We start from the raw sequence: 18893 nt of genomic DNA, 5'->3' as shown, positions 1-18893 counted from the left end.
TCTGGCTCCTAGTGATTTACAAAATTTGACAGAATGTCGCTTAAGACGTCAGGGAGCAAAACTATGAAACGGTTGTGTATTTTGCTGCGGGAAATTTGATTTGTCGTATTTTCTTGTCCGACAAAACACAACAAAAACGCGTTTTTAAACACTGCAAAGGAACTGTGTCTGGCTTTGACTACAAGCTTTTTTTCACCGATGCTAAACGTTATGTGCAGGGACCCAGGTATGTTTAATATCACTCCCTGAATAATAGTCAAAATAAGCAATTTAAAAACGGGCCGTTTTTGAAGTTGACAAATTTCAATGTTGTATTGTTAATCAATGAAGTCAGCAGTTGAGTCAGTCACCACTGTGTCAATGGGTGTGCTCAGCCTTATTAAAATTTAATAAATACAAACGGTTTGACTTTGAGACAGAGGCTCTAGTCTTACAGTCCTTACTAGGTCTAACAATAAATGGCTCATGCAGTGGATTTTGAATCTTTTTAGATTAGTTTAGACTTAGAGTTTGACTTAAAAAAAAAGAGTAGTACTAAAAAAACTAGTGAGTACGTAGTAGGAGTATTAGTACATGTACTCTGCACGTAAACATTTCAGCCGACCGTGCATATTCTCACACGTACAACGGTCGGCACGGTCGAATGTGAAAAGATTGGTACAGATCAAAGTCGTTTAAGGGAGAATTGGATAATTCAATAAAGAAAACAATTACATTACTAAAAAATATAGACTTCCCCTGTGTTTGTCTGCTCATTTGATCCAAATTGGTCAAGAAATATAGATTTTACAGTAGTTTTGGGTTACTTAGTTTGTCGGTCCGGCGCGCAGCGACGGCGCGTGGGAGGGGAAAAAATACCACCTCGCAGCTTAATCCCCCCTATTCTCTTCTATAATGGACGATTCTGGAGTGAGTCGGTGACGTAGGGACCCTGTGAAGCTATTTTTAGGATGGGGAAACTCTGCTCCAGAGATATGCGTACGTTCTCGAAATTTCCAAAATGGCGGCCAGTAGAAGCGGGAAACGGCGAGCAGGTAAGCCACCCGTTTTTTCCCTATATATCTCAAATATGAATACTTCTATATTAGAATATGAAAATAGACATTCTAAAGTTTGTTATGATGTGCAGATTGTTGAATTTCGTTATCCGTTGCTCTCAGTAATAGCGCTCTAAAATAGGACATGTTTGTTTTGTCAATTCAGAGCCTCCGGCAGCAGTTGAGTTCAATGACCAAGCGTTCGCGTGTGAAGTTGAACATATCTCTGGCTGGACATCAGACGAAATTGACCTGTTGCTTACGGAATACAGCGTTCCAGGTAAGAAATAAATACTTTCCTCAATTTTCAAGATAATATATTTTAATAATATCGTTATAAAATTACCCTCTGTGTAGATTTGTTGTGTAAAATCAGAGAGTAAAGTTCGGAAAGTTAAGAGAAATGAGTAATTCAGGGCGGGTGTACAGTGAACGTAACGTCTAAAAAAAAAGTCACGTGACACATTTATCAAGCGGTTGACCAACCGGATGTCGCTATTGTCTTGATCAAGGCTGTTCCATTTATTGCTGGTACTCCGTATGGTCGTGGGAATAGTTTGTCGGCTTGTTTACATTTTGCAAAGTTTTGATTCAGATTGATCATGGAGTCTAGTTTATTGCTCTATGGATTGATAAAGCTCTGTGATGGAAAGTGGCTACATATTCCTAACAAAATTAATTTAACCCTTTTGAATGTGCCTCTTTCATTCACTATTTTTAACTGTCACGGAAAGAGAAAATATGCCCCAAACAAAAAATGTAATTTATTTTTATTTTTTTTTTTTTCATGTTTTTTTTCTTTTCACCAGATCATTGGAATGGAATTCTGACCACAGCGTTGTTGGAGACAATCAGATATCGTATTGAGCACTCGACCACCAAAAGCTACAAACGTGATTTCCCACCAATATTTTCTGCCCTCAACCTCAACTTGCCTACCAGTACCAACTTAAATGGACTACTCCAAAAAGTACAACGACATGTAGCCAAATCAAAACGAACCCACACCACAGTAGACCTCCTCCAAGAAGTGCCTGAATTTGCAAAACACTACAAGCACACCATTGGACCACACTGTGAAAAGAGCAGATTAACACCAGACTCGCTACTTCATTCAACAGACTTAAGTGCACAAAACCTCAACAATGCAATGATCATTGAACTAAATTGGTTCCGGGAGACTTCAAACACAACCTGGCAAACTGTTCGGGACACATGGTGGCCAAATCTGTTTTCAGCAGATTTCAGTCCTCCACCAATTGGCACTATCCAGACTAACTGGCACAACTTGGCTCTAAAGCGACAGAAACTACGACATGACCCACTTAAGAATTTTCTGGAAACATCTTACAGAGTTCCAACCAAGAAGAGGAAGGGATATACAACTTTTTTAGCTTCCACAGATGCGGGGACTGTTGGCATGAGCCTTCATGACATCCACACTGAAAGCGCAGAGAGCTTACTTGAAGAGACGAAGGACACACTGGACGAGTTGATCATGCTGAACATAAAGGACGACCCAAAGCAAACCCTTAAACTTTTAGCCAAAATAAAGAACACAATGACTGACCGATGCATCGTAAATAAGGCTTACATCACAACACTAGAAAAATGGAGAGCTGCTGCACTACCACAGGTGACTGACAATTGGGAAGAGATTGATGATGATGTCAAACATCAACTTAGCACCATCAATGATCTTTTCTGCGGAAAGCACTTAGTTCTTAATCTTCAAGAGTATGCTGCCTCTGCACTGTACGAGTGGGAACGTATCGAGGCAGATGATGGAAAACTGGGGAGGGAAAACAAAATGCTGTGGAGTAGGGGAAAGGAGAGTGCAACAATACTTACTGTCCGTTCATTCTGTAATTTATTAGGACCAGAATGTGATGAACAATCCGGCATGGTTGAAGATTTCAAATCTGTATTGAAAACACATCATCAATGCAAATCACATCTTCAATCATACCGAGGGAATCGTTTCAACATCCCATTCCAGAATTCTGCTGCGGTGTTCCACCATAGAGAACATTTCAACACGCTGTGCTCATCTCTCGACTCCAAGCGCGAGGAAAACATGTTTGTTAAATGTCTCAAACTAGACCTGCAGGATGAAATAATACTGGCAGGGATGAGAGCAATGGGGATTATATCCCAGCATATAACGACTCCACTAATGCAGATGGTTCAAAGTAATCTCCATGTACTCGACACAGACAAATTCTATACCAGGCTGCACCAGAAAGTCCAAGAGTGGATGATAGACCCCTCCCCACTCGTCAATGACAGTACTATCCTGTTTCCAGAATTCCCACCAGTAAAGAATGAAATCCACACGTCCCTATATGAACGAACAACAGGTAACATTGAAAACCTGACCAAGCAAGCACTCTCTGTGATAATGCACAATCTTCATGTGTGCATCAGTCGTCAGGTCGCTGATCATCTTCCAGGGGGAAGGTTTTACAACGCTACTGATCTCAGAGAAGAAACATTTACCTGCCCTAAGGACAATCTTGCTCCTGAGCGTATGTTTGCAGGTCTCGATGCATGTTTGCGATTATCTTAGGCGTAAGATGCCTAATGCCAATACAGTGGCCTTTGAAGGCATTCTCCTCTGGAGCTTGAATAAGACGAGAGAATACCTAGATGATATGGATGAGGACACAAGAAATAAATTCCTAGGTGATGCGCGCAAGCATCGAAGCTCATTTTTTAAATTATATCAGCGCAAGAGTGCTGCAATAAAAAAAACTGTTGCTGATAAATTGAAAATGAATCAAGAAAAAAAGGAAGCCAGACAGCGCTTCCTTACGAAACAAGCAGTTGAAAACACTGGAAATGCTTTGAAGGTCTGCGGCATCCTGTTCAACTCCCCAAAAGATGTAGACCATTTGAAAGACAAACATAAGGGAAAGGATCTTGAACAAGCCTTGACAACCCAAATAAAGCATTGGAAGAGTGCCAGCAAAGGAGGAGTTCAAAAAGACCTCTTCTATCTCACCAACAAAGGAAAGAAACTAAGTGTAGATCAGCTGGAAAGTAACTTGAGAAATATTATTAAACAGATAATAACACAAGATATCCCAGATGAAGACGCAGGCACCTCACAGAGTTCTTCATCACATGAACACATAGACAAAGAGCAGCAGAAAAGTGAACTGAAAAAGAAACTTCTATCCAAGTTGTCTCCCACCAAAAAGAGATGTAAAGGTCCATTTCCAGGGGATCGGATAATCCAAAAAAGAATACGCCATATGTTCCTAGAGTCTAAAGGGGGAGATTTAGTCGAGTATAAGGCCATTGTCCTAAGGAAAGCAACAGAAGCAGACATTGATGAATTGGTCGAACCGGGTGATAGAAAATACATTGGGGTGCACACATTTTATACCATTATGTACGACCCTCCATATCAGGAAATGCTATGTTATCCACTGGAAAAGGAATGGGATGAGGGCACACTAGATTTAATGTAAATCATCTTATAACACAACATCTCCCTGTAAGGCACATGTAGTTTACACACAACAGTATAAAAGGTGATCATGATGCATTTAAAGTAACATAGTGTACACTTTACTCCATGTTTACAATTTTTTATTTATTTTTCTTCTTTAAAAATTTCACAATAATTAGTCAGTTGTGAACATTATCTACACTCAGAAAAGAAATTATGTATCTACATACTTTCTTGATATGGAGGTTGTACATAATGGTATAAAATGTACATGAACTTTAGGTAATATGATCCCACTATAAATCTAATCTCATGAAAAGGAAAGATATATTTTTGTTTATCTGGTTTGCAGTTGTGGTGGATCTGAAAAGAACCCTTGGTGTTTGCAACTCAACATTTTGATCAATATGCTCTGATTGTCTTCAGGAGAAAGACGATCAGCTCAAGTTGTAACACCAACCTCTCATTTTAGAACCATCACATCTCATAAAATTTATTATTAGACACATAAACACGTGGTGCTACTGCAAAACCATGTAAGATGCTAATTGACATAATTATTTGCAAATTGTTGACGTTTCTCATTCTCTGTATGAGATGCACCAGTATAATGGTCTGGTTTGCAGTTGTGTGGAATTCTCAGAATGATGTATGAAACCATGTAAATAACTACAATGTACTGTAAAATAACAAACTTTCATTGTGCCAAGTTTCATGGTTGTAGGTGCTTGCGTTAACCCAGGAGAGTCTCACGCATTTTTAATAAGGTAATTTTGCGTACAAAATGAATAATTAATTAGGCTTATTTGCATAATGGCGTGTAAAACTTTGAAATATACACTTTAAAAAAAATGTCTATACACAAACAAGAATTGTGCCAAGTTTCATAGCTGTAACTACTTTAGTTACCCCAGGAGAGCCTTACGCATATTTAATTAGGTAATTTTGCATACAAAATGAATAATTAATTAGGCTAATTTGCATAATGGCGTGTAAAACTTTGAAATATACACTTTAAAAAAAATGTCTATACACAAACAAGAATTGTGCCAAGTTTCATAGCTGTAACTACTTTAGTTACCCCAGGAGAGCCTCACGCATATTTAATTAGCTGGACTTAGTCATTTTTGGAACATTTTGGGGTTTCCCGTTATGGAATTTTGGATAATGTGCCATTTTTGGTGACCGTAAAAAAAAAAATTCAATGTAATAGAACCTCCATTTCTCTTTTGCAAGTAGGTTTGACCTGTGTACTATAAGAAAAGAAACACTAACAGGGTTTAAAATTGAGAAAAAACAATGAAAACTTAAAGGAAAAACTGAAAAGAAAGCATTTTCCACTTTTTGCCCGTAAATGGTTAAAACAGGTGCTTTAAACAATAAACAAAAATTTGCATAAAAAGAGAATCGAATGTCGGATTTCAATTTGCTTTTCAGTTCTTTGTTTCTTTTATCAAGCTAAAACATATGAGACAAACTTTGAAGGCATTGGCAGAACTTTGAAAAATAGTGTGATCTGCCTACACGGTACTAGTAGAGCCTGCCCTGTGCTGTGTGTGAGTGAGTCACTGACACTGAGTGTGAAGCCGAAGGGACTGAAAAAGGTCTGTGGTGAGTGTGAGTGTGACAGGTAGGCTAATACATGATTAATAACACACTAAAAGCGGTCCTACTACTTGCCGTCAACTCGCCGACTTGCCGTCAACTCGCCGTCAACTCATTTTCGTGCCGTCAACTCATTAAATTTACATGAAAAATCTATAAAAGGGGCACGGAAGTGTTAAGTCTGGGCTAAACTACATATTTCTCATGGTTTTCGGTAACAATTCATTCACAAAAACGACTTTGTGTTGATAAAAAAAAAGTACCAATCATTGACATCTTGGGCCAAGACTAATCAATGTGAAAAAGCAAGATGGCGGCCGACGGTTTTGCTGCCTCGATATAATTTTTTCACGAGAAAAAAACCTCAATTTTTGTTCATAAATATGACCTAAAAATTACGCAAATTCTCTTTGAGCTGATACTTTACAGTTCTATGCTTCTTTTGTGGATTTTAAATGTATATTGGAGGAGTTGACGGCGAGTTGACGGCGCTAGTGAGTTGACGGCGAGTTGACGGCAAGTAGTAGGACCCAACTAAAAGTATTATTAATTAATTTATAACACTGAGTGGTAGTGGTAACACTAGCACTAAATTCCTTTTTTAGTTACCTGTGGATAGTAACACTATGGCTAGCCCTGGAGTGGTAGGACGTCAGTCAGTGCCACTGCACTGACGTCCTGAGTATAAAGGTTCTTTACAATGCGAACACAAATTTGACTACGATTTTCTTTATTTTTTACCTGTTTTGAGAAGCTGAAATTCCGTTCATATATTCATAGTGTCCCTAGTGTGATTTGTTTTTTAGTGGTTAGTGACCATTTTAAGTAACAGTACAACTTGAGTTTGATTTTATTTCACAGTTTGACATTTTTTTTCTTCAGATTTCATCTCTTGCAGTTGCAGGCAACAAACTCTTTGAAAACCACCAATCTGAATAAGGAAGATTCCTATGGCTAGATCACAGAGACGTCGCCGTCTCTATTTTAAGAAACATCGAAGGCGTCGGCATCACCCATATCATCCAAGAAACTGCAATCTCGAAGGACAGCAACAGCTAAACTCTTCCAGGTAATAAACACCTTCACCATCTTGTTCAAGTGGCAGTTTTTTTCTCCAAACACTGGTGTCCCCAAAAACGTTATAATTAATAAAAAAAAATCCGTTTTTTTACAAGGCCCAAATATCATGCATGTATTGGGGAAAACTAGTGAGGTACATTTGTACAGTAGTCATTGTTGGCAAGGCGGGCCACTTCACATTTGAATGCGTGGAGAAGGGCTCAAAGTTAACACTGGACCTCAGGCCCGGGGCAAGTGATTTTTAGCATGGGGGCCAGATCCCTCTTGGGAAAATAATAATAATAATAATATTTAAAACTTATAATGCGCCCTTTAGATACAAAATGATCAGAGGCGCAGAACACTTACTAAAAAGCACAGAGTGGAAGAAAAAGACAAAGAAAAAAGACTGGTCACCAGGCCAGTGCCCAAACAAAAGTATGGGGATACGTCTGTCCCGCCAACAGAGAACTAATTAATTACTTATTACATAGGCCTATCTCTGCTGGCATCGGTAATGTTTTGACCTTTTCAGGAGACAAACGCCTCTAACAGTATCTATGCTAAAATTCTAAACTAACTGGCAAGGTGACCATAGAAGAAGACAAAATATGTACAAGGTCACAAAAACACCAACTGGCATGACTGGACACGAGTCTTTGACAAGCCCAAATCCATTAGACATGACTAGCCACAGTGGTGCCAGAATAGCTGCTAAGGAATAATATTTATCCGCAAGTGATAAAATAGTAATTTGACACACTTTCTTCACCAACGATCAACAGTGACAGCATGATGGATTGTACATCTGACCATGATGATGGGACGACTCTTTCTCCTTTGCCTCTGCTAAGCATCGACATTACAACATGGCTGCCTCTGCCGGAAGTCTCACTACTTGGGCCTTTAAGATGGTGCACTGACAGAGTCAACCAAGTAAGTGTGTACCAACACAGGGTTGGGCTTGCAAACATTGACTGGCTAAGCTAATGACTTAAGCCCGGTAAACAAATAAAAAATGGCCTGTTATGTAAACCCTAGCATAGTCTTTCTTTTTAAAAGGCTAAATCACAATACAACACACATTAACAGCTGTATTAGTGTCGAAACATCAGGCCATTAATTATTTCTTGCATTAATGATAACATCGGTTCTTTGCAACGGCTGATTCTAATTCTCGGAAAACATGCAAGGTTGTGTGCCACTCTTTAGTCATACACTGACTGAATCTTGGCGTGCTGGGTGGCCTATTTGTTAAGAGCATCGGACTCGAGCTTTGGTGTTTCTGATCACCATGATGCTGGGATGGGACAGAAAAATCTTTGGTCCCTTGTGTTATGTAATCACACGTACCCAGTGCACTTTGGAAAAAAGAAGGCGATCCTTGTTTGATTGGCAGCATATTCCACCACAGCACAGCATCCTTGTAAACCATTTCATGGTTGCTTTAATCCACTTGACACTATTGGTAATTGTCAAAGACCATTCTTCTCACTTGGTGTATCTCAACATAACAAACCTGTGAAAATTTGAGCTTGATTGGTCATCGGAGTTGCGAGATAACTATGAACGAAAAAAATACCCTTCTCACACGAAGTTGTGTGCTTTCAGATGCTTGATTTAGAGACCTCAAATTCTAAACTTGAGGTTTCGAAATTAAATTCATGGATCATTACTTCTTTCTCGAAATATGTCACTTTGGATGGAGCCGTTTCTCACAATGTTTTAATGGTACCATTGAGGTTTTATGCTGATAATTATTTTGAGTAATTACCAATAGTGTCCACTGCCTTTAATGGAATAGTTCTCATACTTCGAAACGTAACTCTTACATACCTTTGCAGGAAAATTGAATGAGCGCTCTGATACGGCCCTTAAGGGTGGGATAAAGCACTATACAAGAACTTAGTATCATTATTACGGTATTGTTATTAAACTTTTTTTTTTGTCAGAGTCTTGACTGGATGAAGGATACAATATTCCCATCCAGGGTGTATCACAGAGAACTTAAAGAGACCAAAGAACAACTACTGCTGTTACAGGGACAGATAGAACAACTCAAAGCACATACAACCAAGGTATGGTATACGGTATAATAATAATTGTGGCTTTTTATATAGCGCTCATGTCTGTCACTCAGTGACGCTCCTGGCGCTGTAACATACAGTATGTCCTGCAAGATGTGGGACTACGTTTTGAATTATGAGACCTAATTCTGATAGCACCGTGTAATGTTTTACAAGCTGCTGTGGTGCAATTTGCTGCCGATTGGACCAGGAACACCGGGGCGAATGCCTTCTCTTTTCGATAAGTGCACTGGGTTCTTTTACATGTATTACATAACACATGGGACCCACGGCTTAACGTCTCATCTGAAAGATGGTGAAGTGTCTTGCTTAAGGACACAAGTGTCACGGCTGGGGATTCGAACCCACACTCTGCTTATCAAAAACACCAGAGTTTGAATTCGGTGCTCTTAACTGCTCGGCCACAACATTTCCTCAAGAACTTCCCGATTCTGAGGCAGGTGTCCTCAGAAAATCTGTCCCCTGGAGATTCTGTCCCCCCAAAAAAATGAGACAGCTTGGTGAAGCAGGTTTTTTTATATTATTATTTATTGATAATTTTTTAGTTAATTCAATGACACAAGACAATACAAAAATACTTCCAGATGGGCTAGGAGAAACAAAAGCAAAGTAATTACTGTGGTCCGTAGACCTGCCTCCCCACATCTGGTTGTACAGCAAATAATAAAATAATTTCTTGTGACCAAGATGGCCGATCGATCTTAAACTTCTATCAGGTTTCAACCGTTTGTCAAGTTTTATGAATATGGTAGGTTGGATTAAAGTGCCAGTAACTGTTTTAATAGCAAAAACCAGTTCTGCAATGTTACTTAAATATTTGAGTGAGAAATTAACTCTTTGTCAGAAACAACGTTACTTGAGTCATTACGAATAGTGTTCAGTGCCTTTAATTCAGCTATAGTTCTAACAATTAAAACTCCACAGGCCAGGAAAGTTGATCCGACTGTGAATGTGATCGTGAAGTGTAACTGCCAACAATCCTTACCACTACCAGCATCCAGCACTACACCACGCCCAATCCAGCATTCCGAAAGACTCATCACCAACCCATCGCCAGTGTCGACTAGTAGTAGCAATATGAAGGCAGTGACGAGGACGACTAGTAACTGTCTACCAGCTGTACCCCCTATTCCTCTCCCTCCAGCTCCGCCTCCCCCTCCACCCCCACCACCGCCACCCATATCGCAGCCACAGAAGAAGCTTGTATTCAAGAAGAAAAAAACAGACAAGGTAAAATAGTACTCAGCAACATGACGCAGGGCTTTTTCTTGCGTTTGATCTATGGACCAAGGTGAACACTGAATAAAATAAAATGGGTAGTTTAGTGGCGTCAAGCCACTTGACGGTATCCGCGTTGAAGTGGCTGAGTCCCTGCTCGCCTTTTGGTGGTCGGAAGTCAGGGCTTGAATTTTTTAACAAAAATCACAAGACCGCAAGGCATTTATACAATTTGTTAGAAGACCAGAATCACATTATGAGAACAAAACTTTCTACACTCTCTCTTTTTTACTATGTCTTTTTGGGTCATACTTTTACACTCAACAGAATCGAAAGATTTGTATTGGACTCAAGTTCCACACTTGAACATAGTTATTAAGTTAAAGATGTAGTGGAGTGTAGATATTCGTTAAAATCAAAAGGCCATCAGGCTTGTCTGGTCATAAGTTTACTGGCCCAAGGCAAAAAGACTCGGGCCGGTGTATATTTCAAGCCCAGTGATGGCATTTGACTTGGGTGCCACCAACTAGAGGATAACAGAAGGGAAACCGACATGGTAAATTTTAAATTATTTTCGGGTAGAAGAAAGGAAAATTTATTAGAGCAGCATTTGAACCTGCGACCTCCAGATTAATGCCAATCTAACCATATGTAGGCGGTCTCGATATTTTGTTAAAATCTTGGTTCGGGAATGCCAGTCAGAAGCAATGAAATACAGGGGATAGGCCTATTGACAGGGTAAATTTAAATAAATTTGAGGGTTGAAGAAGGGAAAATTTATTAGAGCGGGATTTTAACCTGCGACCCGGCAATCTGCCATCTAGCCCTAATGTTTTCGCTCTCTCTATTTTGATTGTGTACAGATTCTGGATGAAGGCAATAAGATTAATCAGCGAGCTATGGTGACATTATCCGATATCATGAACGTCAAATTGAAGAAGGTCTCGGAAGATAATCCTAAGGTGAGCTTACTCCTGCTGTTTTATGTCTCTCTACAGCCATGATATTTGTCCTACTTTAGTCTGTTTTCAGATTTTTGTTTAACCTTGGGAACAAATCTGAAAAATTGTGATTTAATAACCTAAAAAGTCAATTTCACTTAGATACTACACCATGTGTAGATGTAGGTCAGTCCTGTCCCTGTTATATTTATCAAGATTTGTCTCTGATTTCAGAATGAATTTTCTTTCAATCATCTGGAGCCTTTGCACTTTTTAGATGTAATGCTGTCACCAAAATAAAACTTGTTTTTTTCAAGTTCTGGTGATGCACTGAGCCTGTAGACTTCCTGAACTGCAATGTCTGGGAGGTTCCATGATAAAGTGGAACACGGACCAGTCAGCCATTTTGACAAGAAATTTCACATAATAATGGGAAATCTCATTCCTTAAAAACAACCAAGAGTTTATGAAACAGATTATAAAACTTGGTAAAACTTGAGTGGTAAAGCATCAGCTTACTGGCATGGTAGGCAGTTCGAATCCCACCTTAATCCCTTTATGAGTATTCCCAAAGCCCATAAATTGTTTCAATTCCTTCTAAATTGATTGTTTGGAAAAAATGCCTTACATTGTAAGTCTGTATCACTCAATAAGTCGTTTCTCCCTGTCCCCTTAACTAGACAAAATCTGGCTCGGCTGTCATCCAACTGGCAGATATCAAGAACGTACAGCTCAAAAAGACGTTCAGAGAGAAAAAGGTAAGTCTATGATTTGAATCTTATCTTTAAAGTCATGAATGCTCTGGAGACCCATGTATGTCTGTATAATGGGCTTGGGTGCTCATTTTGATTTTTACAAAACAGTTCTTTAAAAAAAATTTTTATTAAAAAATAGAAAATTTTGGTTCTTTCAAAATGTTCTGGGTCTTTGACCTAAGCCAGCGAACCATTTTCAGGAAATTTTTGTTTTAAACTGTTGATGACCTATTACATTTGTAAATCGTTGTGGTATACCCATTGGTAAAATAGGATTGGCCTTTAAGACTGCCTCTAGCTACCAGGAAATCTTGGTGGTCTAGTGGTAAGACTAGTGATGTGCCTGTGATTTTTATTACTATTTTTTGTTTTCACAGGACTCGGGAAAGCTTTCACACATCGGTGTAAGGGTAAAACCAAGTAATACTCTTTATTCCTGATGTAAATTTAACATCTGTTAAGACATATTTCACTTGTTTTTTTGTTTCTACTTGTAGGTGGTATCAGGGGGTCTATGTATAGTCAGCAATGATGACCTGACAGCTGTTAAACTAAGAAAGCGTCACGTCTCTCAGCTCCTTCATGATGAGAATGCTAACCCCATGGTGCTACGGAGCAGGTTGGTGTGGTTTTCATTGTATTACCAATTTCAAGTAACAAAGTAATCTTAAGGGCCAGTCACACTGCAGCGATAACAAAATCGATAACGATCACGACGCAAAGAGAATGCATTCTACTGGCTGAATTGCTCCTTGTAGAATACGCGCACACTTATTCAACCAATCGCGGGCGTGCATTGTTAACGTGCAGATCAATATCGTTTTCGTTAACGCTGCAGTGTGACTGGCCCTTTAAGCTGTGAGTTAGGATGATTAGGCGCCAAGTTTGTACGATTAGTTTTGTCCTTTCTTTGTTTTTATTTTATTTATTTTATTGAATGCGTTTTAATAGGATTTCCCACGAGGCAGTGCAGTTCCGAAAAAGTCTGCGCAAAGTGGTGAGCGTCACGCGTAGTCCGGGAGGAACGCCGATGAAGAGAGGACGACCCGAGAGTCATGGGACGGGACTAACACCACTCATGACTACTGCTTTACGTAGGAAATTCAAGGTAAAAGCAGATTTGTAAATAAATACTGTAAATACTGTACTATTACACTAGATTTTACTGTTACAAACCAGATACAGGGTAACGACGTTAAACGACATTAAACGTTAATACAGGGATGTTATTTCTCTGTTATTAAAATCCATCTTTATTTTTGAACCCACCCCCCCCCCCAAAAAAAAAAAAATAATAATAGTAATAATAATAATATAATAATAATTGAATAATAAAAATTATTACTATTATTTTATTTTGTTTCAATTAGATCAAATTCATAAAACATTAAGATAAAATCATTTAGAATGCCTCAGATTGCAGATTAGGACTTTTAAAACCAAAGATATATTTAGAAGTACTGGTACATGTGTTTCTCAACATTTGCATGTCCATGGAAGTATAATGCATTATAACACCCCTTACAAGTATACTGCCTGCTCATTGGTTTAGAGCGCGTCGCATGACATGTCTTAGTTTTGCTAGACGACGGCCGTGTGATAGTGCGTCAGTTTGCCATGCGCTAGTCCGAAGAATAGCACACGGAGTGCAGTACCCAGAGGTCCGTTGCGTGTACGAGGATGATAAATTAATAGTCTGTAACCATTTCGGATTGCACGACACTACATGCAGCACAGTAAAAGTTGTTGCAATCTGTATTCGCGTCGTCCGTGGATTGTAACAATCAGGTGTGTAACTTAATAATAATAGTACAGTATTTAGAAATGTTTGTGGTGTTATACAACAAATATTGACTGCTTTGACTCGTGCAATGGTTAAAACTATGACTCCCTCGGTGATCCCCGTAGCAATCTATTTTCCCGAGGCGAAGCCGAGGGAAAATAGAGCGCTCCGGGGATCACCTCCGGAGTCATAGTTTTAACCATAGCACTCGAAGCAGTCAATATTTGTATATTATTCAGGCATGAGATTGTTCAGACTTTTGGCTGAATTCAGACTTTTTATGTCGGCCTGGTGAAGAAAATCAGACAATATTTTTTTTCACAAACAAATAAATCCTGCTCATTGGTTCTACTTCTCTAGTGCTTTGGATACTGTTTGCAAAAGCTCCTTGGAATCTATAACCCCAGGGGTTACCAAACAGTAGAAATGGTATCCTTTCAACATACCTTTGAATTTGTATCCAAGTTTCAGACTTTTTCTTAAGTATGACTCTCACCCCTGATTATTATAATGTCCATAAAAAAACTCATGTTTTTGATAATTTTCAGTTATTTGTTCATCTCTGTATTTCCTCCTTTGGATCTTTAGCTGAAATATCTATATTATAAAACACCGATGTTCATTTTACCAATTCAAATATATGAATTAAAAAATGGAGTTCTAACAAACTCAAACAACTTTTTCAGTGACGTTTCACCACTACACTAGTCTCAGTTCCAAGACGCTCCAGTTTGGTAGTCTTGAACCATGTAGTCACGAAAACCTAACCGCTCTCCAAACTGCTCTCACCGCCCCACGAACAACTTGCCACTAGAGGGCGCTATCATTCCTGTAACCGCTATCACCACAAACCACTCTCTCTCGAGAGCGGTTCATGGCGTGATAGCGGTAACTTTAAAATGTAAGAGACCGACATAAAAATGTCGACAGATTACCAAGGAAAAATAAATTTGTTTTCTTGTACATTTTCAGATGGTCAGATCACCATCTCTGTCCCCAAAGGCCTTGTCAACTTTCAGTCCCAACTAAATGACTTCTCATGAGAGGGTAAGATCTTCTGCTATGGTCTCACCGAGAGTGTTTGGGCCCAATCTCACAGCGCTGGTTAGTGCAGAATTCTGCGCTTGTAGAGGGTTGACTTGACAGTCTCTATGCATACTATTGTATACTACCGTTATATAGTCAAGACTATTAGAATAAACTACATGTATGTTAACCTTAAATTGGAATCCACAAAGGAAGTTGAGCATGCACTTAGTTTTCTTGGGAACCTTGGTGTTCTCGGAGACGTTGCTTTAACTTGTGAAAGAAACAAAATGGTGCTTGCACAGTCTTGTGAGCAATTACATCATTAAGCAGGGATAGGGGCAATCTGTTTTAACCACTGATGTGTCGTTTTTTATAAAAAACAATTTCAGTGTAACAAGTTCTCAAAATTATCCAGAAAACAGATTTCTGATCTGTGCTCAATAAAAAAAAAAAAATTCATAAACGACCCAGTCAGTTAGGCAGTCCTTTTGGTTGACAGTTGGGGTCACATGACCGCTCAAACCGTTTTATACAAAGTGCTGATGAAGACATGACTGGAGCTGTGAGCTTACATTACCGGGGTAAGTTTTAATGCTACCATGGCTACTGGTTTTATACATTGGTTTTAATGGGTAATTTCCTTTTTATAAATTTGCAAATGTGTAAATATGCTCTTTCATTCAAAGCCAGTTACTGTATTCTTATTGGATTGGTAGTTTTGAAGCTAAACAATGCAATATTATCGTGTAAAGTTTTGATTTTAAAGTCATGGAACCAAGATGCCGTTAAGCAAGATGGCAGCCTTTTGATTATTATTTTAAATTTGTTTTGTTACTATTGTTGTGTTTATTATATATTTTTTAAAATATATACCACGCACACAGACCCTTGTCGTTTGATAAATGGAGCCACGCATCAGGTGTCATCCATTATTTGGCTGCGATGCTCCAAATTTTAATATTGGATAGGTACTTGTCCAATATGGATAATTGTTGGATGCTTTGCAGTGTCATCTCCAAAGTGATTGTTTACGCCCATTTTTCTCAACGAGGCAAGGTTCCGCACCGTCTCCATTTTTGAAATTTATTTTTAAATTTCAGAGTTAAGGATTTACAAGTTTCCTTCTCAATTTTGTGTTTATTGTGAAATCGTTTCAAAGAAATGACAAGGATCTGTGTGGGATTTTATTTACTTATATAAAAAAAATATTGAATGCATAACCTTTGTGCAATGCCGCAAAGTTTTCTTTGTCAGTTTTTGAACAGTTTTTGTTTACGCTGTTATTGCTTTAAAGACACTGGACACTATTGGTATTATTTCAAAGACCAGTCTCCTCACTTAGTGTATCTCAACATATGCATAAAATAACAAACCTGTAAAAATGTTCACTCAATTGGTCGTACATGTAGTTCTGCGAGATAATAATGGAAGAAAAAACACCCTTGTCACACAAAATGTGTGCTTCAGATGCTTGATTTCGGGACCTCAAAATTTAACTCTGACTTGGAAAATTTCGCTTTCTCGAAAACTACACTACTTCAGAGGGAGCCGTTTCTCACAATGTCTTAAACTATCAATTGCCTGTTACCAAGTAAGTTTTTATGCTAACAATTGTTTTGAGTAATTACCAATAATGTCCAGCGCTGGAACACATTGCCTTGGGTCGAACGAGTTGGTCTTTAAAAAGCGTTTTTGTTATGAAATACATATGGTTAGAAAGATATCTTAAAAGTAGAATACAATGATCCCCACAAATTTGCCTCGAAATTGCATGGTTTTCCTTTTAATTTGCGAACTAACACGGTCGGCCATTTATGGGTGTCAAAAATTCTCCTCCCATAAATGGCCGACCGTGTTAGCCGACGAGGTATAAGGAAAATCGTGCAATTTCGAGACATGTTTGTGTGGATCATTGTATTCTACTTTTACAACATCTTTGTACCATATGGATTTTATATCAAACGGTTACAAACACTTTTTAAAGACCAAGTCGACCGATCCAAGGCAACGTGTTCCTTTAATGATAATTAACAAAATACTTGCTCTTAAAAGTAGTTGCGTGAATCTCAAAAATTACATGTGATATTCTGATCGAGTTTTGGCTCTTCAAACTTGACGGCTCTAAAAACCGCCTAATTTATTATTCCATTGTTTTTACATGATACATGTACATCAAAATATATAAAACATTAATTTGCATTTGATTTCAAGTATAGAAATGAAGTTCATCTTCAGTGATGGGCATATTTTTACTGTAATTTAGTCGACATTGATTCAATGCAAAACCTTTATTTTTTAAATTAGTCTGAAATGTAACATGTACTTTATACATTTATTGTTTTAACCAACTTGCTAATATCTCCCTCAAAAATAAAGTATCCTAACAAATATCTTTTCTGTATTTTCCTACTGTTCTTTAAGCACAGTTTGGGCACCTAACACAGTAAACTTCTACATGAAAGTAAACGCAACACGCAGGGACCTATGGCTTTACGTCCCATTCAAGGGACAGAGCACATAGTGTCTTGCTTTAGGACACAAATATCAAGATGGGGACTCGAACCCACACTCTGCTGATCAGAAACACCAGTGCTTGAGTCCAGTGCACTGGCGACCGCTCCACTACCCAATATCTAACTATCAGGACACTTGTGTCCTTAAGCAAACACTTGTTCACAAGGCCTTGTGAACTAATCATAGTTTTCTTGAAAATGTTCACAAGGCCTTGTGAACTTATCATATTTTTCCAGAAAATGTTCATACAGCCTTGTGAACTTATATTTTTCTTAAACATGTTCACAAGGCTACGTATAGCCTTGTGAACTTATCATAGTTATCCTAAAAATATTCACAAGGCTATAGCCTTGTGAACTTATCATATTTTTCTTGAAAATGTTCACAAGGCCTTGTGAACTTATCATATTTTTCTTGAAAATGTTCACATAGCCTTGTGAACTTATCATATTTATCTTTAAAATGTTCACAAGGCTATATAAAGCCTTGTGAACTTATCATATTTTTCTTGAAAATGTTCACATAGCCTTGTGAACTTATCATATTTTTCCAGAAAATGTTCACAAGTCTATATAAAGCCTTGTGAACTTATCATATTTTTCTTGAAAATGTTCACATAGCCTTGTGAACTTATCATATTTATCTTTAAAATGTTCACAAGGCTATAGCCTTGTGAACTTATCATATTTTTCCAGAAAATGTTCACAAGTCTATATAAAGCCTGGTGAACTTATCATATTTTTCTTGAAAATCTGTGAACTTATCATATTTTTCTTGAAAATGTTCACATAGCCTTGTGAACTTATCATATTTTTCCAGAAAATGTTCACAAGTCTATATAAAGCCTGGTGAACTTATCATATTTTTCTTGAAAATGTTCACAAGGCTATAGCCTTGTGAACTTATCATATTGTTCTTGAAAATGTTCACAAGGCTTATGAACTTATCATATTTTTCTTGAAAATGATGTTCACAAGACTATAGCCTTGTGAACTTATCATATTTTTCCAGAAAATGTTCACAAGTCTATATAAAGCCTGGTGAACTTATCATATTTTTCTTGCAAATGTTCACAAGGCTATATATAGCCTTGTGAACTTATCATATTTTTCTTGAAAATTTGTGAACTTATCATATTTTTCTTGAAAATGTTCACAAGCCTTGTGAACTTATCATATTTTTCTTGAAAATGTTCACAAGGCCTTGTGAACTTATCATATTGAAAATGTTCACATGTGAACTTATCATATTTTTCTTGAAAATGTTCACAAGGTCTCACCTCGGTGTTCCTGGTTTGATTTGCTGTAAATTGCGCCACAGCACCTTGTAAATCATTACATGGTGCTAAATGATAACGGAATGTTTCTCAAACTTTCAAACATAGTCTAAAACCTTGCAAGAAAAAAAT

At 38.0% G+C, this 18893-nt stretch overlaps 2 protein-coding genes across 4 annotated transcripts; both read left to right on the top strand.

The window, feature by feature from the left end:
* The first annotated feature begins 85 nt into the window (after positions 1 to 85).
* LOC117290297 (proline-rich protein 11-like) lies at positions 86 to 15426 on the top strand. Of its 3 annotated transcripts, none has more exons than XM_033771608.1 (10): positions 86 to 226; positions 6982 to 7168; positions 7944 to 8094; positions 9111 to 9236; positions 10170 to 10475; positions 11327 to 11425; positions 12085 to 12162; positions 12657 to 12778; positions 13111 to 13267; positions 14915 to 15426. In XM_033771608.1, the coding sequence occupies exons 2-10, from the start codon at positions 7050 to 7052 to the stop codon at positions 14969 to 14971; spliced, it is 1215 nt and encodes a 404-aa protein (XP_033627499.1). In that variant the 5' UTR covers positions 86 to 226; positions 6982 to 7049; the 3' UTR covers positions 14972 to 15426. The 3 variants fall into 3 exon arrangements, with proteins under 3 accessions (XP_033627499.1, XP_033627500.1, XP_033627501.1); XM_033771609.1 differs by lacking the exon at positions 86 to 226 and adding an exon at positions 3601 to 6105; XM_033771610.1 differs by lacking the exon at positions 86 to 226 and adding an exon at positions 3601 to 6124.
* On the top strand, positions 989 to 3606 carry LOC117290135. Its single transcript, XM_033771389.1, has 3 exons — positions 989 to 1034; positions 1204 to 1317; positions 1847 to 3606. Exons 1-3 carry the CDS (start codon positions 1001 to 1003, stop codon positions 3604 to 3606), a joined length of 1908 nt encoding a protein of 635 aa, XP_033627280.1. The 5' UTR covers positions 989 to 1000.
* Positions 15427 to 18893: the final 3467 nt, after the last annotated feature.

The sequence above is a fragment of the Asterias rubens genome, chromosome 5 (genome assembly GCF_902459465.1).
Source record: "Asterias rubens chromosome 5, eAstRub1.3, whole genome shotgun sequence".
In the NCBI taxonomy this organism is placed as follows: Eukaryota; Metazoa; Echinodermata; class Asteroidea; order Forcipulatida; family Asteriidae; genus Asterias; species Asterias rubens.
The sequence above is the reverse complement of the archived record's forward strand: the minus strand, read 5'-3'. Positions and strand labels throughout refer to the sequence as shown.

Excerpts from the sequence above, each read along its gene's own strand:
- LOC117290297 (XM_033771608.1), top strand. The coding sequence starts at position 7,050 with ATGGCTAGATCACAGAGACGTCGCCGTCTCTATTTTAAGAAACATCGA. Across the intron at positions 9,237-10,169 it reads TCAAAGCACATACAACCAAG|GCCAGGAAAGTTGATCCGAC; the intron begins GTATGGTATACG and ends AAAACTCCACAG. Across the intron at positions 12,779-13,110 it reads CCCATGGTGCTACGGAGCAG|GATTTCCCACGAGGCAGTGC; the intron begins GTTGGTGTGGTT and ends GCGTTTTAATAG.
- LOC117290135 (XM_033771389.1), top strand. The coding sequence starts at position 1,001 with ATGGCGGCCAGTAGAAGCGGGAAACGGCGAGCAG. Across the intron at positions 1,035-1,203 it reads AAGCGGGAAACGGCGAGCAG|AGCCTCCGGCAGCAGTTGAG; the intron begins GTAAGCCACCCG and ends TTGTCAATTCAG. Across the intron at positions 1,318-1,846 it reads TACGGAATACAGCGTTCCAG|ATCATTGGAATGGAATTCTG; the intron begins GTAAGAAATAAA and ends TCTTTTCACCAG.